Consider the following 23644-nt stretch of genomic DNA (forward strand, 5'->3'; position numbering starts at 1 on the left):
TCACAACATGAAATAATAAATGCTATCAAAACTGTAAAATAACACCTCAAAAACGGTGCTACCGGCGCACCATGACATCCAACCTTCTACGAGAAGATGGAACAAGATGATTATTTATCATATTTGCTTATTAATTTACATGCACTACAGTATATATGAATTAAGTTTGATTCGTATTAGATAATCACTTCATGAATGAACATTTAATATTCATCTCATATGATTTTTAAAAAATATAATAATATCGGTAAACTACAAAATATATGAAGGAAGTCAGTGGTTTGAATCTTTAAAAATATATATACTTTTAAATATGTTTTGATTTAATATTGTGTCAATTAGGGAACGTAAGAGCCCTTCACAGTCATTAAAATCCCCCGAAAAGACAGTTTTGTCAAATTGAGCTGCCTATTTCCGCGCAGACACAAACCATATGAAGCTGCAGCCGGGGAAGTGAGTCCATAAACCACCCACCATGGGGTCACCATGTAAACAGCTCAGGTCAAAGGTCGCAGTGCAACTCGGTCAGGTCAGACCTGTGCTACCAGAGGACATCCTGCTTGTGTGAATCCAAATTACAATAACATCCCATTTTTTCCTTTTTAAGCATTTTGTGTACAACTTCATCACCGCTTGTCTGACGGGTACAGGCTGCCTTTTTTAAATTTATTTTTTTATTGCTTTTTGTCCACATTCCAGCCTCCCTAATCTTCATGGATCCTGTGTTTTGTGGAATGTCACACTCGGATCCCTGCACCATGTATGAGGATGAAATAGTTGACTGCTGGAAGGTTAGGAATGTACTCAGACTGAAGACCGTGTGCTTCTGACAGCATTTCCCAACGTGAGACTCAAGTCTGTCTGCAGACCACTTGGTCTCCTGTCTCCTCATTAGCACATCTGTCTTTGGACAGAATGAGAGAGAAGTAAAATATATTAATTATATACCAATGGTTCTCAAAATATTTTTTCACCGAGTACCAGTTCAGAAAAAACTTGGCTTTCCAACATTAAAAAACAGTAGCATAGTAGGCCCAGATATTCTTTAAACACAAGGCAAATGTTTTATTTAACAAGTACAGTTAATATTTTGGCCACTGTAACAATACACACAGTTTGAACAGTAACACTGTGTTTAAATATAGGAAAATAAAACACTGTACTTTAATCAAGTGATTATTTGGCCCACCACTTGATAGAGCCGTACCACAGTTTGAGAATCACTGGTGTATACTAAAAGTGCTCGCTTAAAGGCACTTTTTTTGGAAATGTTCCCATCGTTCACAATCATTATGAAAGACATGACGACGGATGTATTTTATAATTTTTTTTACTGCATTCAAACACGGAAACTAACGTAAATAAAAGTCCGCTTACAGCGGAGCCAATGGGAAGTCCTCTATTCCGCCCATAAAACCCAATAAAAAAACATCCAAAAAGCGCCAACAATACTCCATTTACATTTTGGGACTTGAATATTAGCCAAGTATTGTTGATATTGTTATTATAAGCGCTAACGCAGACAATGTTTACCTAATTGAGTGGTCAGCTGTTTCCTCGCTTCCCTGCTCGTGGAAGTTTATTGTAGATCATAAATCATGCCTCTCACCTGGATAGTAGAAGGACGAGGATGGAATCCCACAAGTTGGTACACTTTGACAGCCAATTTAGACCCTGAAATGGCGAGAACGACACAAAAAGACGCTTGGTTCGACGCCCTTTTCCTCTCGAGGATTATGAGTCATTCTTCACTTAAACGGAAATATATGAACATCCGAGCAGTCGGCATCCTACTGACAGCAGACCTTGTACAGTAAGTGATGTTTAGTATGTTTGTTGTCTCTCATGAAGTCTGCAGTGCAGGGACATGCACATGATTATAGAGGGGCGGGGGCTCAAAGTCAGAAAAGGGCAGGAATTTATTTTTTGGTCCTTTACACAATATGGAAATTAATGTAAAATTAAATTTGCTAATAGGAAGCTAACTACTTAGCTGTGTGTCCTTTGTAGGTAAAAGTGATTGCCATTTCTTTTGTGTCAACAAATTATGGTCATAATGAGTTAATTTACATTATCATAGGCTTGGAAGACATGAAAAGCAACAAAACACTGGTTTATTATTAGGCTATTTTTTGTTAAAGATAAGCACTTTAATATTGAACATTGAACAGTGCAACATGAACTTTGAAGAAAAATACAAAAAAAAATACCCAAATGTTCTTCTTATTATTATTGTTATTATTATCATTATTATTATTATTATTATTTTGTTAACCCACACAGTAATAGCAAAGTCACAATAACCTTATATCTAAAACTCTACTGTGAGAGAAATGTGATCCGTGCATTTTATTTTGAAAATTAACCCGGTGTTTTATTTTGTACATTACTTCCTGTCCCGCACGATCCGCTCTGCTCTGTGCGGACTTGATGTGCCGTGCTCAATTGATGCGCCGTGCTCCGACGTCCGGCAAAAACAGAAGCTGACACATTGACTAATAGAATAATACAGCATTTTTCTGAAATATTACCCATATTAGATGCTGAATAAGTGGACGGCGACTAGACCATAACTCACAGGTTCAAGTTGCTCCACTGTCACGTCTGAGTAACCCTGGCTGCAGCCCGCAGATCGACGAGGGGCTAAACGTTTAAAGGAAGCGGCAGGCTCAAACAACCCGGTATTACAAGAAAACGTGGAGTTTTTGTATCGCTGTTTTGTTTGTTTATTTTTTTACATCCCTGACAGGAATTTATTAATGTTGTTTAAAGAAAAGAAAAACACACACACACACAGGCAGAGGGCACTTTTTAAGACGAGGCAAAAAAGGGCAGGGGCTCAGGCACCCATAGGGCCCTATGTGTGCACGTGCCTGCTGCAGTGGGTAGTAATCAGTGATGTGGTTAAAAAAAAAGGCGAACGTTGTGATTGTGATACGTTTTTGAAATTAATGCGCCGCATATTCTTAAAATGATCAAAATATGTAAATAGTAAATGTTATTATAAATGTGCCTGTTACTACATTACATATATAATTACATCATGTAAACAAAACCTTAAAGGCCTACTGAAACCCACTACTACCAACCACGCAGTCTGATAGTTTATATATCAATGATGAAATCTTAACATTGCAACACATGCCAATACGGCCGGGTTAACTTATAAAGTGCAATTTTAAATTTCTGTCATGTCTGTGTTAATCATGTTTTTGTTTTGCTTGGGTTTTGGGCTCTTTTTTTAGTTCCTGGTTGCACTTCCTTGTTTGGTTTGGTTTCCATGGTCACCCATTAGTTTTCACCAGTCTTGTCACGCACCTGTTTCACATCCTCATGTCACGCACCTGTCTCACGTTTTCACTAATCATGTCACCAGTATTTAAGGCCATTGTTGCCAGGCAGTCGGCCTGGCGACATCACTCTGTTCACCCTCATGATCCATGCTTCTCTTCCTTTTGCCCCTCTTGTCATGTCAAGTAAGTTTTGTTATTGTTCATAGTTTTTTGCCTTTGTGCTAGTGTTTTGTTTTCATAGTCTAGTTTTGTACTTCCGCCATTGTGCGCGCCTTTTGTTTTCATAGTCAAGTTTTTTTCCCTCCGCTGTGAGCGCTTTTTGTTTATCCCCTTTTGAGCCTTTTTTGAGTTAATATATTAAACATGTCCTCACCTGCACGCCACGTTTGGTCCAATTCCTTTGCACCACGGGAGAACAAACCACGCCACAGACCAAGTCTTGACAGATGTCGCCAGCAGAAGAGTTCTCCCGCAAAATTGGACGAGGGAGCGTGGGAAGTCCTGCACGCTATGGAAGCGGAAACACTGCGCTTTTCCCCCAGGGAGCGCAGGGGGATGATGTGGGGGCCCGGAGGCAAGCTGGTGCCGATCGGCGCGTCACTCCCGCCCCGGAAACGTTGCCAAGGAAAGACTTCCGCGAGTGGACAGGATGCACCACTCCTGCGGGCTCCTCCCCCTCCGGGCGGAAATGGAAGTCAGCCAGCCTGGCAGCTCAAGGAGCACTCCACAGACCTGGAGATTTTTTTTCCAAATTCTTTACCGGTTCAATCCAAGCCACCCAAATTCCATGCCCCGCCCCCCAGGACTCAAGCCACGCCCAAGTCACAAATTTTTTTTTCACCCACAAAAGCCCAGGTGGGGGGGAAAGAAAGACACGATTCCAGACCGCAGGGCGCGCGTCTGGTATCCGCTCCTTGAGGGGGGGGTTAGGGCTGGGAATTGTTCAGGTGGGGTGGCTCAGCATCGTCACGCCAAGCCACAGCCTCCAGCACGACCACCACCACCAGTCTTTCATCACGCCAAGCCACAGCCACCAGCTCGGCCACCAGCACCTGTCTTTCGACCTGCCAAGCCACAGCCTCCAGCTAGGCCACCTCCACCAGCTCCACGCCAAGCGCCACCAGTCGCAGCTCCACGCCAAGCGCCACCAGTCGCAGCTCCACACCAAGCGCCACCAGTCGCAGCTCCACGCCAAGCGCCACCAGTCGCAACTCCACGCCAAGCGCCACCCGTGGTAACTCCACGCCAAGTTCCGCTACCTGCTCCACGCCGCCAAGTGCCGCCAGTCGCAGCTCCACGACGCCAAGTGCCGCCAGTCGCAGCTCCACGACGCCAAGTGCCGCCAGTCGCAGCTCCACGATGCCCAGTGCCGCCAGTCGCAGCTCCACGACGCCCAGTGCCGCCAGTCGCAGCTCCACGACGCCCAGTGCCGCCAGTCGCAGCTCCACGACGCCAAGTGCCGCCAGTCGCAGCTCCACGCCAAGACCAAGACACACCATGCCAAGACCAAGTCCAAGACCCCCCATGCCAAGACACACCATGCCAAGACCAAGTCCAAGACCCCCCATGCCAAGACACACCATGCCAAGATCAAGTCCAAGACCCCCCATGCCAAGACCCCCCATGCCAAGTCCAAGACCCCCCATGCCAAGACCCATGCCAAGACCAACCATGCCAAGACCCATGCCAAGACCAAGTCCAAGACCAACCATGCCAAGTCCAAGACCCCCCATGCCAAGTCCAAGACCCCCCATGCCAAGACCCATGCCAAGACCCATGCCAAGACCACCCATGCCAAGACCCATGCCAAGACCAACCATGCCAAGACCAAGTCCAAGACCAACCATGCCAAGACCAAGTCTAAGACCAACCATGCCAAGTCCAAGACCAAGTCCAAGACCAACCATACCAAGTCCAAGACCAACCATGCCAAGACCAAGTCCAAGACCAACCATGCCAAGACCAACCATGGCCACGACAAGCTTCGCCACGCCAAGCTTCGCCGCCTGCTTCATCTGCTGTTTCTACGCCTGCCGTGACGACGACGCCGCACCTGTCTTCTCGTCGGCCACGGATATGGCCGCTGCCTGGTCGTCCGCCACGCCAAGTGCGCCCACGTTATCGTCTGCCACGGATGTGGCCCTTCCCGGGTCGCCCACCTCGCCTGTGGCGGCGGCGTTCCACTCGCCGCCGCCACATGACTATGCCTCGGTGGATTCGGGGCCACTTGGCCTGGCGACCCACGGCCATGTCCCCCTCCCGCCCCCCCATGACTCTTGCTCATTTTTTTGTGTTGGGACATCTGGGATCTGTCCGTAAGGGGGGGCTCTGTCATGTCTGTGTTAATCATGTTTTTGTTTTGCTTGGGTTTTGGGCTCTTTTTTTAGTTCCTGGTTGCACTTCCTTGTTTGGTTTGGTTTCCATGGTCACCCATTAGTTTTCACCTGTCTTGTCACGCACCTGTTTCACATCCTCATGTCACGCACCTGTCTCACGTTTTCACTAATCATGTCACCAGTATTTAAGGCCATTGTTGCCAGGCAGTCGGCCTGGCGACATCACTCTGTTCACCCTCATGATCCATGCTGCTCTTCCTTTTGCCCCTCTTGTCATGTCAAGTAAGTTTTGTTATTGTTCATAGTTTTTTGCCTTTGTGCTAGTGTTTTGTTTTCATAGTCTAGTTTTGTACTTCCGCCATTGTGCGCGCCTTTTGTTTTCATAGTCAAGTTTTTTTCCCTCCGCTGTGAGCGCTTTTTGTTTATCCCCTTTTGAGCCTTTTTTGAGTTAATATATTAAACATGTCCTCACCTGCACGCCACGTTTGGTCCAATTCCTTTGCACCACGGGAGAACAAACCACGCCACAGACCAAGTCTTCACAATTTCCTGCTAAACTTCCGGTTGAAAACGTCTATGTATGATGACGTATGCGCGTGACGTCAATCGTTGAAACGGAAGTATTCGGACCCCATTGAATCCAATACAAAAAGCTCTGTTTTCATCTCAAAATTCCACAGTATTCTGGACATCTGTGTTCGTGAATCTTTTGCAATTTGTTTAATGAACAATGAAGACTGCAAAGAAGAAAGCTGTAGGTGGGATCGGTGTATTAGCGGCGGACTACAGCAACACAACCAGGAGGACTTTGAGATGGATAGCAGACGCGCTAGCCGCCGACCTCACCTTGACTTCCTCCGTCTCCGGGCCGCCGACCGCATCTATGATCGGGTGAAGTCCTTCGTTGCTCCGTCGATCGCTGGAACGCAGGTGAGCACGGGTGTTGGTGAGCAGATGAGGGCTGGCGTAGGTGGATAGCTAATGTTTTTAGCATAGCTCTGTGAGGTCCCGTTGCTAAGTTAGCTTCAATGGCATCGTTAGCAACAGCATTGTTAAGCTTCGCCAGGCTGGAAAGCATTAACCGTGTAGTTACATGTCCATGGTTTAATAGTATTGTTGATTTTCTGTCTATCCTTCCAGTCAGGGGTTTATTTCTTTTGTTTCTATCTGCATTTAAGCACGATGCAATCTTGTTAGCTCCGTAGCTAAAGAGCTTCGCCGATGTATTGTCGTGGAGATAAAAGTCACTGTGAATGTCCATTTCGCGTTCTCAACTCTCATTTTCAAGAGGATATAGTATCCGAGGTGGTTTAAAATACAAATCTGTGATCCACAATAGAAAAAGGAGAAAGTGTGGAATCCAATGAACCCTTCCTTGTACCTAAGTTACGGTCAGAGCGAAAAAAGATATGTCCTGCACTGCATTCTAGTCCTTCACTCTCACGTTCCTCATCCACGAATCTTTCATCCTCGCTGAAATTAATGGGGTAATCGTCGCTTTCTCGGTCCAAATCGCTCTCACTGCTGGTGTAAACAATGGGGAAATGTGAGGAGCCTTTCAACCTGTGACGTCACGCTACTTCCGGTACAGGCAAGGCTTTTTTTTATCAGCGACCAAAAGTTGCGAACTTTATCGTCGATGTTCTCTACTAAATCCTTTCAGCAAAAATATGGCAAAATCGCGAAATGATCAAGTATGACACATAGAATGGACCTGCTATCCCCTTTTAAATAAAAAAAAAATCATTTCAGTAGGCCTTTAATGGAGGTCTTTGGATGTTTTTTAAGGGATTTATAGGCAGAAATATAGAGCGGCTCCATTAGACTCCATTGTAAGCAGACTTTTGATCGAAAAAAATAACAACATATGTGTTCTTGTCTTACATAATTGTGAATGATAGGCAAAATTCCAGAAAAAGTGCAGTTCCCCTTTAATATATAATAATAATACATGGTTGATCGATTTTGTGGACATACAATTTAAGACCAATAGGGGCCCGTTTATGTTGACATATGCAGTATTGTTAACTTCATCATTATCACTTAGCAGCGTGAAACGACATCAACATGATTACGGTCTAGTTACACAACATGAAAACATGCACACAGTGACACAAACATATATCCAGCCCCTTCCTGCTCTGTCACTGATAAGAATATAGTGGCAAATTCCCTCGTGCAAAAAAAGACACTTTTATTTTTCCATGCTGTCGTTGGTTCTGTTTGCGCTTTTGTCATTTTTGTAATCCAAATACAATTCCAACTGCTTGATGTCTGTATGGCTCACTTTATCTACTGGTGTCTATATCCACAAAAAACAAAACAAAAAAAACCCCAACATTTCAGCAAACTTTGTAATCTGAGATAGAAACAGGAATTCTTCAACGGTCTTAAGTGTTTGGCACATGGTCTTTCAGCGCAGTGCGGTGTAAATGGATGACATATGTGCCGCTTGTGGGACATGTCTGGAGGGGAGACGCTTCAAATGGTCTTTGGGTGGCGTAGCGGTCAAACCCTCATCTGTTCTTCCTGCGCTTTGAATACATTCTTTTTTTATCTGAAAGCTCAACCAAAAAACTTTCAAGGAATATTAACATTATGCATCTTGATTAAGATGCACTTTAACATGTTGTACTAAAGATTGAAGTGCACAAAACACAGCATTTGACTTAAAATACATTGTGTGTGCGTGTGTGTCTCATGTCCTAGGGACTATTAATAGTAGGGGTGTGGGAAAAAATCGATTCAAATTCGAATCGCGATTCTCAAGTTGTGCGATTCAGAATCAATTCTCATTTTTAAAAAATCAATTTTTTTTTTTTATTTAATTTTTTTTTAATTTTTTTTATTTTTTATTAATCAATCCAACAAAACAATACACAGAAATACCATCCAAAACCAAACCAGACCCAGCAACACTCAGAACTGCAATAACAGAGCAATTGAGAGGAGACACAAACACGACACAGAACAATCCAAAAGTAGTGAAACAAAAATGAATATTATCAACAACAGTATCAATATTAGTTACAATTTCAACATAGCAGGGATTTAAAATCCCTCATTGACATTATCATTAGACATTTATAAAAAAATAAAAAAAGAACAATAGTGTCGCAGTGGCTTACACTTGCTTCGCATCTCATAAGCTTGACAACACACTGTGTCCAATATTTTCACAAAGATAAAATAAGTCATATTTTTGGTTCATTTAATAGTTAAAACAAATTGACATTATTGCAATCAGTTGATAAAACATTGTCCTTTACAATTATAAAAGCTTTTTACAAAAATCTACTACTCTGCTTGCATGTCAACAGACTGGGGTAGATCCTGCTGAAATCCTATGTATTGAATGAATAGAGAATCCTTTTGAATCGGGAAAATATCGTTTTTGAATCGAGAATCGCGTTGAATTGAAAAAAATAGATTTTGAATCGAATCGTGACCCCAAGAATCGATATTGAATCGAATCGTGGGACACCCAAAGATTTACAGCCCTAATTAATAGAGATGATTTATTTTACAATACGAAGGTCCTGGGTTCAATCCTTGGCTCGGGATCTTTCTGTGTGGAGTTTGCATGTTCTCCCCGTGACTGCGTGGGTTCCCTCCGGGTACTCCGGCTTCCTCCCACCTCCAAAGACATGCACCTGGGGATAGATTGATTGGCAACACTAAATGGTCCCTAGTGTGTGAATGTGAGTGTGAATGTTGTCTGTCTATCTGTGTTGGCCCTGCGATGAGGTGGCGACTTGTCCAGGGTGTACCCCGCCTTCCGCCCGAATGCAGCTGAGATAGGCTCCAGCACCCCCTGCAACCCCGAAAGGGACAAGCGGTAGAAAATGGATGGATAGATGGCCTTTTCAGACAATTAGGCAAAAGTAGTAATATTATGAGACCAAACATGAACTTATCAATCATGATGGAATTATTGTGACTTTTTTTTTTCAGTGGTATTAATGTGAAATTACTTTTACATATAAAACTAGTTTCCTCACTTTTTTTTGTATTCTTACAGCTTCATGTGTAACGACCTGGTCGCATCGTGGTGCGAGGTGTTCTCCCAAGGATGCAGACGGGCTCGGACACAGCTTGCAGGTAGAAAAAATGATTTATTCAGAACTAAATCAGACAGGAAAAAAAACAAAAACGACTAGCATGGGAGCTAGCAAGCAAAAAAATAGCATAGCCTGAAAGCTAGCAGGAATCAAAAAGGTTGATACTTGTTGCATGTAAGCAAATTAGGAAGCCAGGCAGAGTGCTGCCCGGGCGAAGACTAAATAGCCCTCTGATTAGTGCCCGGACAACAGGTGAGCGTCTCGAACACTAACCAGAGGCAGCTGAGCATAATCTGCCGTCATGGCAACAGAAACAAAACAAGGTGCTGAAAACACATGTGACTTGAAAACGTAAAACTATGATCCGGGCAGCGGATCATAACAGTACCCCCCCCCTAAAAGGACAGATTCCAGATGTCCCTTGAAAACAAAAAAACAACTGGAACCCGAAAAAAAAAAACAAGCAAAAAGTTCACGAGTCAAGGGCGGGCGGGGGGGTGACTTGGTGGTGGGTCGCCAGGCCACGTGTCCCCGAATCCACCGGGGAAGGGTCAGGTGGCGGCGGCGAATGGAACGCCGCCGCCGCTGGCGAGGCGGGCGAGGCGGGCGACCAAGGTAAGGCCACATTTGTGGCCGCCGAGAAGGTGGGCGTGAGTGGCGCCAAAATTTCAGCAGCCTCTGAGTCCTGCAACAAAGTCTTGGATGTTGCTGCTGTTTGCGCCACTGGCGTCCATTACCTGACCTCTGAGTGAGCCGCTTGCGCAGCCGGACCACTCGAGGTCGCTGAGACGTCGCCGTGGCAGCCGGAGGAGTCGACGTCGCTGCCGTGGCAGCCGGAGTCGCCGCTGTCGTGGCAGCCGGAGTCGCCGCTGTCGTGGCAGCCGGAGTCGCTGTCGTGGCAGCAGGAGTCGCTGTCGTGGCAGCAGGAGTCGCTGTCGTGGCAGCAGGAGTCGCTGTCGTGGCAGCAGGAGTCGCTGTCGTGGCAGCCGGAGTCGCTGTCGTGGCAGCCGGAGTCGCTGTCGTGGCAGCCGGAGTCGCTGTCGTGGCAGCCGGAGTCACTGTCGTGGCAGCCGGTGCTGGTGCGAGAACCAGTCGTGGTACAGGTGCTGGTGCGAGAACCAGCTGTGGTGCAGGTACTGGTGCGAGAACCAGTCGTGGTGCAGGTACTGGTGCGAGAACCAGTCGTGGTGCAGGTACTGGTGCGAGAACCAGTCGTGGTGCAGGTACTGGTGCGAGAACCAGTCGTGGTGCAGGTACTGGTGCGAGAACCAGTCGTGGTGCAGGTACTGGTGCGTGAACCAGTCGTGGTGCAGGTACTGGTGCGAGAACCAGTCGTGGTGCAGGTACTGGTGCGGGAACCAGCCGTGGTGCAGGTACTGGTGCGGGAACCAGCCGTGGTGCAGGTACTGGTGCGGGAACCAGCCGTGGTGCAGGTACTGGTGCGGGAACCAGCCGTGGTGCAGGTACTGGTGCGAGAACCAGTCGTGGTGCAGGTACTGGTGCGAGAACCAGTCGTGGTGCAGGTACTGGTGCGGGAACCAGCCGTGGAGCAGGTACTGGTGCGGGAACCAGCCGAGGTGCAGGTACTGCAACCTGTGGTGGAGCTGGTGCTAGCCTTAGCCTTGGCGCTAGCTTAGGTGCAGGTGGCCTAGCTGGCGGTTGCGGCTTAGCAGGCCGAAAAACCGGTGGTGGCGGCCGGGCAGGAGGTTGTGGCTTAGCCCGCCGAAGGACAGGTGGCGGTGGCCGAGCAGGAGGTTGCGGCTTAGCACGCCGTCGGACTGGTGGCGGTGGCCGAGCAGGAGGTTGCGGCTTAGCACGCTGTTGTGCCACCCCACTCGCACAGCTCCCAGTACTAGCCCCCCCCTCAAAAAGCGGATCCCAGACGCGCTCCTTGCGGATTGGAACCGTCTTCAAGGGTGGGTGGAGGGAGGTCCGGGGGAGGGGAGAATCCTCTCCTCTAAATTGTCCAAAATGTCTCTTCTTACTCCCCACTTGAGACTGGGTGGGAGCACAGAGGGAAAAAATATGTGCAGTGGGCGGAGCAATAGTCACTGGGGGTGGAGCTAGAAGGTCAGGTGACCGGGACTGACTAGATTTACATTTCACAAAAATGTCCTGATAATGTTTTATCTTAGATTTAAAGTCCTTAGGGGGTGGCTGACAAAAGGAGCAGAAGAATTGAAAAAAAAATCTTCGTCTCTGACGTCATCCACAGTGGGCGGGATGACGTCATCCGTGTGGGTCTCCAGCTGACTGACAGCCCAATCGGTGAAATGTTTGGCAAAGTGGTCGATAGGGTTGCCAAACATCTGAGGAGGGGAATCTTGGGCTGAATGTTGCTTACTGTGTGGTGGTGGAGGAGTCTGTGGGAGTGGCGCGTCTTGGCAGCGAAGTGAAGACCTCCTGGGTGGCTTCCGTCCTCGCTGACGCGTCCGGTGGTGCGGAGGTGTGGCGATGTCCTCGGGCCAAACGGAGTGGATTGGGACCAACTTTCCGTTAGGACCCCAGATCAGGTCCTGGCGCTCCGAGGGGGAATAGCGGAGAGTCTCCGCCTCCATTGCTCGCAACACCATCCACGCACCTTCGTCCATCTCCTCCGACGTGCTCGTTGCGGGAGAACTTCTTGCTGGCTTCCTACTGTAACGACCTGGTCGCATCGTGGTGCGAGGTGTTCTCCCAAGGATGCAGACGGGCTCGGACACAGCTTGCAGGTAGAAAAAATGATTTATTCAGAACTAAATCAGACAGGAAAAAAAACAAAAACGACTAGCATGGGAGCTAGCAAGCAAAAAAATAGCATAGCCTGAAAGCTAGCAGGAATCAAAAAGGTCGATACTTGTTGCATGTAAGCAAATTAGGAAGCCAGGCAGAGTGCTGCCCGGGCGAAGACTAAATAGCCCTCTGATTAGTGCCCGGACAACAGGTGAGCGTCTCGAACACTAACCAGAGGCAGCTGAGCATAATCTGCCGTCATGGCAACAGAAACAAAACAAGGTGCTGAAAACACATGTGACTTGAAAACGTAAAACTATGATCCGGGCAGCGGATCATAACATCATGGTCAAAAATGACACATTTTTCATTATATTTTTGTTGATTTTTTTCTACAACTGTATGCAAGCTATTTCCAGAATATTATTCCAAATGTTTTTGGTTAAAATTACAACCTTTTCAAATCAAAATATTCCAATTTTATTGTTGTAAAACGATGTATTTTTTCTCTCTCATCTTGCATGTTTTTTCCTCACAATAATATTAACTTATTGTAATGAAATGACTATTTTCTGATGAAAACTTTATTATTGTTGTCCATTGACTTTTAAATTATTTATCATGGTAATATATTATCATAGAAATAAATATCTACTGTCACTTTTTTGTGAATTCACAATAAATTGAGTGGTAGCTTCAAGCAATGTTTTTTCGGGAATATTGCTGCTAACCTTAGTTAAAATAACAATTAGAACAATATCTTCACATTTTATTCTCTTATTATTATGGCTTTCCCCCCTCATAAAATAGCATGTATTTTTCCTCATAATAACATTAATTTAATCCAGTGGCTCTCAAACTTTTTTCAACAAGTACCATTTTAGAAATCAATTGGGTCTCCAAGTACAACCATAATGACCAACATTAAAATACAGTAGCGTTGTAGGCCTAAGTATTCGTCGTTAAAACAAGGCAGAGGTTTTACCTAACAAGTATATTGAATCATTTTGGACACTGTAACATTTCACATGTAACGCTAGCATGGGCTAGGCAGGTTAAGAATGTAAACAGTGTGACAGAAGATGGTTCGTCTAGGAGCCTGTGGTATGAAAGATGACGACAACTAGTTATTTTGGTTTTGACTGCATTAAATGTATTGAACAAGAATATAAATGCCACAAATGACACAATAGGAAAAAAAAAAAAAGCCCAAAACAAAAATACAAGATGCAGTCCTGCTGCTTTCTCGGAACCAGTTCACAGTTCAGTTCAAAAGGTATGCAAACGCTTTCGCGTCAGTCCAAAAGTTCAGTTCAAAAACAAAAGTAATCCAAAAGGTTCGCCGCGGAGGAGAAAAGAAATGCTTGTCCTACCGCGTAGTTGTTTAGCTCGCCATTTGTTGAGTTGAGTTTGAAAGTGGATAGGGAGCTCAGGTTGTTTGGGTCAACGGGTATTCCTTCCCGGAAAAAAACCTGACCTGAGTAATCGAGGGCAAAAACAACATACCATGAACGGCCCAATAATTAATCGAACATGGCAGCTCTAATTATGAAGTTTGCAAAGTGTGAGAATGAGAAGATATTGCAAGTTTCGTCTCAAGCGCTTCTCACAGCACCGCAGCCACAGCAGATACGGGAGGGGGTGGTGAAGTGAGCAGCACTTCCTTAAAAGGAAGTGAGCGGCAGGAAGTAACCCTCCACAATAAAAGTCTTTGCACTGTATGCATGTTTTCAATGGATATTTTAAATATGGGTTACAGGTTCCCCCCCTATACTCATGTACGGCCTCGTACATGGAGGTGGCTGGCGGCAAACAATTCCTTCCTGGGGAGTGATTGTCGATCCAGACTCCTCTACCTGCAGTGTAGAATCAAAGACATTACTCAATCCTTGGAACAAGGTCTGGATCCTGCGCAAAACTGGATGTCCAAGCTTTGCATATTGAAGGCGACTGGGAGGTTTGCGGGTTCGAGTAGGCCGTGGAGCTGGGGATACAGATTCTGGACTGAATGTTTCGGTTCCAGTGGGTGACTCAGGCTCACTCAAGGTAGATGCTGCTTGCGGAGATTCTGACGTAGAGGAGGTGCTGTCCTCTGGCTTCCCTAAAGCATCTCCATCCACTTCTGGCACTGACTCTGTGTCCTGCAATTCAAACACTTGCCCAGGGTCGGCAGGTGTTTCCTGATCCATCTCTACACTGTGCACCACACCAACAGGATCCCCTTCTGTAGCACATTGTGAGGGCTGGCCAGGCGAACTCACGGGCACTGCAACTGGGACAACTGAATGTATAGGAACAGGTAAGTCAATCACTCTTGTGAATTTTGCTGGAGCGGAGCAGGTTTCAGGTAAGTTGGGTAAATACACATCTGGGGGGTAGTATTCTGGTTCAGAGAGCTCCAGAATTGCTGGGTCCACTAGTGGAATCACTTTGGCTGATGTCATTGGTTGCTTTGGCAAGTCTGCTTTGGGGGTTGTTGACAAATAGCCACAAGGCAGCAGCAAGTCTCGGTGGAGGGTCCTTACAGGTCGATTTTTCCCCTCAGGCTTGACAGTATATACCGGAAGAGTGCCGGCTCTCTTCTCGACAATATACACATCCGACTCCCACCTATCTGCTATCTTGTGCTTGCCTCTCAACTTGACATTCCTAACCAAGACTCTGTCCCCTACCGATAATTCGGAGGGTGTAATTCTCTTGTCAAATCGAGACTTGTTCCTTCCCATGACCTTTTCTGCATTCTTAGTCGCAATGCGGTAGCTGTCTTCAAGACGGGACTCAAGCTTTTCAACGTACTGTGAATGGGATGTTTGAGGATTTCCAGACACAGGCAGACCAAAAACCAAATCGATAGGCAACCGGGGTTGTCGACCAAACATCAATTCGTAGGGGGAGTAGCCGGTGACGTCATTGCGGGTGCAATTGTAAGCATGTACCAGAGGCTTGACAAAATCCCTCCAATGAGTTTTGTCCTGGTCTTGCAGGGTGCCCAACATGTTCAGGAGCGTACGGTTGAACCTTTCCACAGGGTTGCCACGAGGGTGGTAAGGCGTGGTTCTGATCTTGTGGATTCCCATAATCTGACAGAGCTCCTTGATGGTGTGCGATTCAAAATCAGGCCCTTGGTCACTGTGGAGCCTTTCGGGTATTCCATAATGAACCAGGAAATTGTCCCACAGGGCTTTGGCTACTGTCGTGGCTTTCTGATTCGGGGTTGGGACCGCTACAGCGTACTTAGTAAAATGATCAGTGATGACAAGTGCATTCTTCGTGCTACTCCGATCTGGCTCGATTGAAAGAAAGTCCATACAAACAAGTTCGAGCGGTCTTGCTGTTTGGATATTTACTAATGGTGCAGCTCTCTCTGGCAGCGCTTTCCTACGAACACACCTCCCACAAGTCTTTACTTTATTAGTAATGTCGATGGACATGCGTGGCCAGTAGAAGCGTGCTCTAATGAGGTCAAGTGTCCTCTCTGTTCCAAGATGGCCCATCTGGTCATGCAACTGGTAGAGGACCTCTGCTCGACACTCCTCTGGTAGGACAAGTTGGTAGCTGGGCTCACCATTGATGATTCTTTTCCTAACGAGGATGTTATTGAAGATCTCCAGTCGTGGCAACTCTCGCAGGAGCAGCGGCAGATCTGGAAGCTGTTCCCTCAGAGAAGGCGGCGGGCTGCCTCCGTGTTCCAACTGGGCGACAACATGCTGAATAACCGGATCTGCTCTTTGTTTGTCTGCAATCTCAGTGACAGACAAAAAGGAAGTGACTGGAAAAGAGAAATGTTGATCATCCACAAAGCTGTCCGGTAGGCCGTCAACGCTGATTGAGAGAGCTTGCACAAGAGCTGCCACTTGCAGTTTGTCTGGTGAGCTGTACACAAGGTGCCTGTCACATACTGCCTGCACTGAGTGTTCGTCAATAGAGATGCAGGAAGGGTCGTCCAAATGGTGTTGTGCAAACCTCAGGATTCTCTCTCGTTCCTTCTGGGAACGGGCGTCCTCTGGGTGTTCCACATGAGGCCGCCGAGAGAGCCCATCCGCATCGGCGTTCAGCTTCCCTGCTCTGTAAATAATTTTGAAGGTGTATGTGGAGAGCGACGAGAGCCACCGGTAGCTCGTCGCGTCCAGTTTGGCAGATGTCAGCAGGTAGGTGAGCGGATTGCTGTCAGTGACTACGGTGAAGGTGGAGCCATACAGGTAGTCACTGAATTTTTCTGTCACTGCCCATTTTAGAGCCAAAAACTCTAGTTTGTGGGCAGAGTAACGGGCTTCGCTGCGTGATACGCCCCTGCTGGCAAATGCAACAGCTCTTTTGCGTCCATTGTGCTCCTGATATAACACCGCCCCTAGCCCTGTTGAACAAGCATCTGTGTGCAGGACGTAAGGCTTGCTTGGATCCGCAAAAGCGAGGACGGGGGCTGTGGTGAGCTTCTGGATTATGGCCTCGAAAGAGTCCTGGCAAGCAGGTGTCCAACGTCCGCCAAAGTGCTCTTTTGGGTTGAGATAGTGTTGAGATTTGACCGCTTGCTTTGTTTTCTTTTGGCTAGGAGGGTAACCGGCAGTCAACTCATTGAGGGGTCTTGCGATAGAAGAGTACCCCTGAACGAACCTACGGTAATATCCCGCAAAGCCGAGGAATGATCGAAGCTCTTTAAGGTTCTTCGGGACTGGCCAAGTTATTAAGGCGGCAATCTTGCTGGGGTCCGTCTCCACTCCGTTACTGGAAACCACATGCCCAAGATAGCGGACAGTTGTCTGAAAGAACATGCACTTCTCCACTGATAGCTTTAACCCATATTCCTTCAAACGCTGAAGTACATTCTGGAGTCTCTGCTCGTGTTCTTCTAGCGTTGGGGCAAATACTATCAAGTCATCAATGAATACTAGTGCCTGCTTCAGATTTAAAGTCCCCCACACAACGCTCCATGAGCCTCTGGAATGTGCTCGGCGCATTGGTGATACCTTGGGGCATGCGGTTAAATTCGTAAAACCCTAGTGGGCAGACGAAAGCAGTCTTGGCCTTGTCCCTCTCCTCCATCTCGATCTGGTAATAACCAGATTTTAAATCCAACACCGAGAACCAGACAGAACCAGACAAAGCTGAAAATGTGTCCTCAAGTTTAGGCAGGGCATAGGCATCTTTAATGGTTTGTGCATTCAACTTCCTGTAGTCGATGCAGAGTCTTACTGTGCCATTTTTCTTCCTCACCACAACTATCGGGGAAGCGAAAGGTGAGCTTGATTCACGTATGACGCCGGACTTCAACAATTCCTGAAGGTGCTTGCGAACAGCATCCACGTCCTGAGGATGAAGCGGCCTAGGCCGTTGTTTAAAGGTGGCTGGATCAGACAAGTTGATTTCATGCTTTACCTTGTCTGTTCGACCGAAATCAAGGTCGTGTTTCGCAAAGACCTCCGGAACGCTGTTCAGCATAGCTGTCACACGGAGCTTCCATTCAGGGGAGAGAGGAGAGTCACCAAAATTGTATGTTAACTGGGATGGCTCTACACTTTGCTCTTTATGGAAAACAGACTGGATGGCACTGATTTCGGCAATGCGTGCTCTGACGGGGATCACAATGTTGTGAGCTGATTTGTTCGTGGCTACCACAGGCAGCCTGACAGGTTGGACAGAAGGTAGATCAACCAGGCAGGACTGTATAATCAGACCACCTGGGAGGGTAAACGAAGCTGGGTGTTGAATCACAACTTCTTTCTCGCCTTGCAGGAATGGACACACAGCAAAAGCATCCAGCACTACAGTTCGCCCAGCAGGGATTGTCAGGGGCTCTGTGGACTGCATTCTCAACACTCCCTGGTGGTCATCGGATGCCAGCTTGTGTCTTATTTCCAGAATCTTCAGCACTGCTCTGTAACCAAAGGGAACCGGATGGAATTCGGGTCGTTTATGACTATAAAGGTCATACACAGTGTCCAAAGTGTTTGTGCCAATAAGAACAGGCGGCTGTGAAGATCGCAGGTCAGGGACAACAAGGGCAAGAGTGTCAATGTCCATCTCCTCACCGACAAACTCTGCCGGGAATGTTATGCCAAGCTCTACAGTATATATCCAATATAAGGCACACTCTGTCCGTTGGCGCCCTCTACCTCAAGGAGATTGTTCAAAGGTTTTACTTCATGATCTGCGAGGTAGGTGTTGTAAAACGAGTGTGAAACTGTTGTGACCTGAGATCCTGTGTCAAAGAGGTAATGGAATTTGGCTCCTCGGATTTTGATCACTCCATTGCTTCTGGTGCCAACCAATCCTTTTGGTATTGAGGCTTGAAAAGTTGAGTGCCTGCTGTGGGGACAACGATCGGTGGCAGCTCCCACTTGTCCCCCCGAGGAAGCTGCTTGCAGTTTAACGGCTTACGGCTTTCCCCGGATTGTTGCTTGAGCTTGACCTGTCTCCTCTTGTTCTCCACTAAAGCGGGGTTTGGATTGTTCGGACAGTTTGGGGAAATGTGTCCATCTTGCCCGCATTTGAAACAAAACCAAGGTTTTGGCGCATTGCTATTTCTTGGTTTCTGCCTGTTCTGATTGTGATCTGTTCTGTCAGTGTTCTGTGTTTTTCTAGACAACAGAGCGGACATCTGCTCTTGAAGTTTAACCATTTGCTTTCTCAAATCATCAATGGCACTTGAATCTGCAGAATGGCCACACGAACATCGAGTAGCGCTCTGAGTCTGTAGATTGACACGATGTTTAACTGAGTAAATGTGTTTTTTCATGAGAGTATCTTTGGTGTACTGTCTGTCTTCTTCAGTTCTGAGCATGAAGAGTAAATCGGCAAAGGAGGGCGGCTGATCCTTTTTCTGTTCCAATTGCAACTTGTTCATCACAGTATTGTCCCAGCAGCCCCTGCAAAACTGCTTCAACAGGTGTTTGTCTGTGTCGCGTGCCGGAATGCCACCTCGTTTTATCACGCCACTGATTGTTAATTGGAGTCTCTGCAAATATGAAGATGGTCTTTCTCCATGGTCTTGAAACGTATTTAAAAACTTGGCAAATAGTTCCTCTCCATCCTCAACAGTAGCGTATGCAGAGTCAAAAATCCGCAGGAATGTGGCAGGCAGGGCGTTTGGTTCCAAATGTTTGACTAAGTCAGCAGCAGGGGAAAGGAGACTTTCGATTATGCGTCTGGTTATGTGCAAAGGAGCAAGACTAGGATCAGCACTTAACAACTCCATCTGTGTTTTCCAGGCTTCATAGTCTGCTTCATGAGGGGGTTTCGGGACTTTTCCTGAGAACGTGCGCAGCCGTAATGGAGACAGTAACTGAGTGTTAGCATCATCCCTGCGCACAATGTGCTCGACTACAAGTCTTTGGACTTCGGGAGGGGTCAACTCCTGACCAGACAGTGAAATCCTTGGCGCTGTCGGTGGGTTAGAAGGGCCTTGAACACTGAGCACGTCACCGCTAGCCACTCTGACCTCGGTGTCATCCGCCTCCATATCTTCATCATCGCCTTCATCCTCTTCTCCCCCAAGAGCTCCAAGATGAGAGCTAATTTGGTCCATAGCTCCTTTTAAAACATGCTCGAATGGACGACCACCCTCCCGGGAAAGGCGTCTCAGAATTTGGAGATAGTCCACAAATTGGTGTTGGGACTGGGGATGCTCTGCTGTAGCTGCGGCACCCTCGACCAAAAGTAAGTTAACAACTTTACCGGTTGCTGTGTGCGTCGTATATGGCAAAAACGGTTTTAGCTTTTCTAACGCCGCAACGTCTACAAACTCAACGGCCAGGTTTTTGTAATAAGGGTTTTGACTATCGTAAACAATAATCGCTTTCTTAACATCACCATACCCGCTTAAATTATCAATAATTTCTTTCTCTGCTTCAGTGTTTGTTGCACCACTAACAATGACCATATGAGCAATGTCCATACCACTTTCTACAAAGTAATCCATCTTTCAACTCAACAAAAAAAAGATACATATATATGCAAAAGGTCGTATCAAAAATCGTTCATACTGACAGGCTCCTGGCTAGCTCGCCAATTGTAACGCTAGCATGGGCTAGGCAGGTTAAGAATGTAAACAGTGTGACAGAAGATGGTTCGTCTAGGAGCCTGTGGTATGAAAGATGACGACAACTAGTTATTTTGGTTTTGACTGCATTAAATGTATTGAACAAGAATATAAATGCCACAAATGACACAATAGGAAAAAAAAAAAAAGCCCAAAACAAAAATACAAGATGCAGTCCTGCTGCTTTCTCGGAACCAGTTCACAGTTCAGTTCAAAAGGTATGCAAACGCTTTCGCGTCAGTCCAAAAGTTCAGTTCAAAAACAAAAGTAATCCAAAAGGTTCGCCGCGGAGGAGAAAAAAAATGCTTGTCCTACCGCGTAGTTGTTTAGCTCGCCATTTGTTGAGTTGAGTTTGAAAGTGGATAGGGAGCTCAGGTTGTTTGGGTCAACGGGTATTCCTTCCCGGAAAAAAACCTGACCTGAGTAATCGAGGGCAAAAACAACATACCATGAACGGCCCAATAATTAATCGAACATGGCAGCTCTAATTATGAAGTTTGCAAAGTGTGAGAATGAGAAGATATTGCAAGTTTCTTCTCAAGCGCTTCTCACAGCACCGCAGCCACAGCAGATACGGGAGGGGGTGGTGAAGTGAGCAGCACTTCCTTAAAAGGAAGTGAGCGGCAGGAAGTAACCCTTCACAATAAAAGTCTTTGCACTGTATGCATGTTTTCAATGGATATTTTAAATATGGGTTACACACACAATGCACAAACATCATGAACAAGCATACTCCATATACAGTACATGCGTACCACTTGTGACAGAGCCGTGCACACAGAGAGTATGGCCAACCCGGTTTCAAAACTGGCCTCAAAATTGCGCAATGATTTAGGAGATCCTCTGTCCATACGCTCTCTGATTGGTCAAAAGCCTCTCACATGACTACAAAGTGCCATTTTGAGGCCAACTTTGAAACCATGTTGGCCATACTCTCTCTGCTCTACTGCTTTATTCTGATAAAATGACTAGTTTCTGATGAAAACGTTATTATTGTAATCCACTGACTTTATTCTTAAGGTATGAATAATACATCAGAATAATTTATTATAGGGATAAACATTTCAAATTGATTCCAGTGCTTAACGTGACTATTTGATTTATCAATCAATCAATCAATCAATGTTTATTTATATAGCCCTAAATCACAAGTGTCTCAAAGGGCTGTACAAGCCACAACGACATCCTCGGTACAGAGCCCACATACGGGCAAGGAAAAACTCACCCCAGTGGGACGTCGGTGAATGACTATGAGAAACCTTGGAGAGGACCGCATATGTGGGTAACCCCCCCCCCTCTAGGGGAGACCGAAAGCAACGGATGTCGAGTGGGTCTGACATAACATTGTGAAAGTCCAGTCCACAGTGGATCCAACACATCAGCGGGAGTCCAGTCCACAGCGGGGCCAACAGGAAACCATCCCGAGCGGAGACGGGTCAGCAGCGCAGAGATGTCCCCAACCGATGCACAGGCTAGTGGTCCACCCGGGGTCCCGACTCTGGACAGCCAGCACTTCATCCATGGCCACCGGACCTATGCAACTCCCCCTCGCAAGGGACAGGGGAGAAGAGGAGAGAAGAAAAGAAACGGCAGATCAACTGGTCTAAAAAGGGGGGGTCTATTTAAAGGCTAGATTATACAAATGAGTTTTAAGATGGGACTTAAATGCTTCTACTGAGGTAGCATCTCTAACTGTTACCGGGAGGGCATTCCAGAGTACTGGAGCCCGAATAGAAAACGCTCTATAGCCCGCAGACTTTTTTTTGGCTCTGGGAATCACTAATAAGCCGGAGTTCTTTGAACGCAGATTTCTTGTCGGGACATATGGTACAATACAATCGGCGAGATAGGCTGGAGCTAAACCGTGTAATATTTTATACGTAAGTAGTAAAACCTTAAAGTCGCATCTTAAGTGCACAGGAAGCCAGTGCAAGTGAGCCAGTATAGGCGTAATATGATCAAACTTTCTTGTTTTTGTCAAAAGTCTAGCAGCCGCATTTTGTACCATCTGTAATCTTTTAATGCTAGACATAGGGAGGCCCGAAAATAAAACGTTACAGTAATCGAGACGAGACGTAACGAACGCATGAATAATGATCTCAGCGTCGCTAGTGGACAAGATGGAACGAATTTTAGCGATATTACGGAGATGAAAGAAGGCCGTTTTAGTAACACTCTTAATGTGTGACTCAAACGAAAGAGTTGGGTCGAAGATAATACCCAGATTCTTTACCGAGTCTCCTTGTTTAATTTTTTGGTTGTCAAATGTTAAGGTGGTATTATTAAATAGATGTTGGTGTCTAGCAGGACCGATAATCAGCATCTCCGTTTTCTTAGCGTTGAGTTGCAAAAAGTTAGCGGACATCCATTGTTTAATTTCATTAAGACACGCCTCCAGCTGACTACAGTCCGGCGTGTTGGTCAGCTTTAGGGGCATGTAGAGTTGAGTGTCATCAGCATAACAGTGAAAGCTAACACCGTACTTGCGTATGATGTCACCCAGCGGCAGCATGTAAATACTAAAGAGTGCAGGGCCAAGAACCGAACCCTGGGGAACACCGCACGTTACCTTGACATAGTCCGAGGTCACATTGTTATGGGAGACACACTGCATCCTGTCAGTAAGATAAGAGTTAAACCAAGACAAGGCTAAGTCTGACATACCAATACGTGTTTTGATACGCTCTAATAAAATATTATGATCGACGGTATCGAAAGCGGCGCTAAGATCAAGAAGCAGCAACATAGATGACGCATCAGAATCCATCGTTAGCAATAGATCATTAGTCATTTTTGCGAGGGCTGTCTCCGTAGAGTGATTTGCCCTGAAACCGGATTGAAAAGGTTCACAGAGATTGTTAGTCACTAAGTGTTCATTTAGCTGCTGTGCGACAGTTTTTTCGAGAATTTTGGAAATAAACGGAAGGTGGGAGACCGGTCGGTAGTTTACCATGAGGTCAGGATCGAGGTTAGGTCTTTTGAGCAGAGGATGAATAACCGCTTTTTTGAATGCTAGGGGAACAGTGCCGGAGGAAAGTGATAAGTTTATAATATTTAACACTGATGGACCTAATAATACAAACAGTTCCTTGATAAGTTTCCCAGGAAGTGGGTCAAGTAAACATGTTGTTTGTTTTATCCCACTTACACGCTGTAATAATTCCTCTAATGTTATTTCATCAAAAATAGAGAGACTATTTTGGAGGG

At 46.2% G+C, this 23644-nt stretch overlaps 1 protein-coding gene across 1 annotated transcript; it reads right to left on the reverse strand.

Annotated features, from left to right (window-relative positions):
* Window positions 1–13521: 13521 nt before the first annotated feature.
* Window positions 13522–16588, reverse strand: LOC133662012 (uncharacterized). The gene has a single exon (XM_062065653.1). It carries the CDS (start codon window positions 15894–15896, stop codon window positions 14145–14147), a length of 1752 nt encoding a protein of 583 aa, XP_061921637.1. The 5' UTR covers window positions 15897–16588; the 3' UTR covers window positions 13522–14144.
* Between the last annotated feature and the right edge of the window lie 7056 nt (window positions 16589–23644).

Source organism: Entelurus aequoreus, linkage group LG12 (assembly GCF_033978785.1).
Source record: "Entelurus aequoreus isolate RoL-2023_Sb linkage group LG12, RoL_Eaeq_v1.1, whole genome shotgun sequence".
NCBI lineage: Eukaryota > Metazoa > Chordata > Actinopteri > Syngnathiformes > Syngnathidae > Entelurus > Entelurus aequoreus.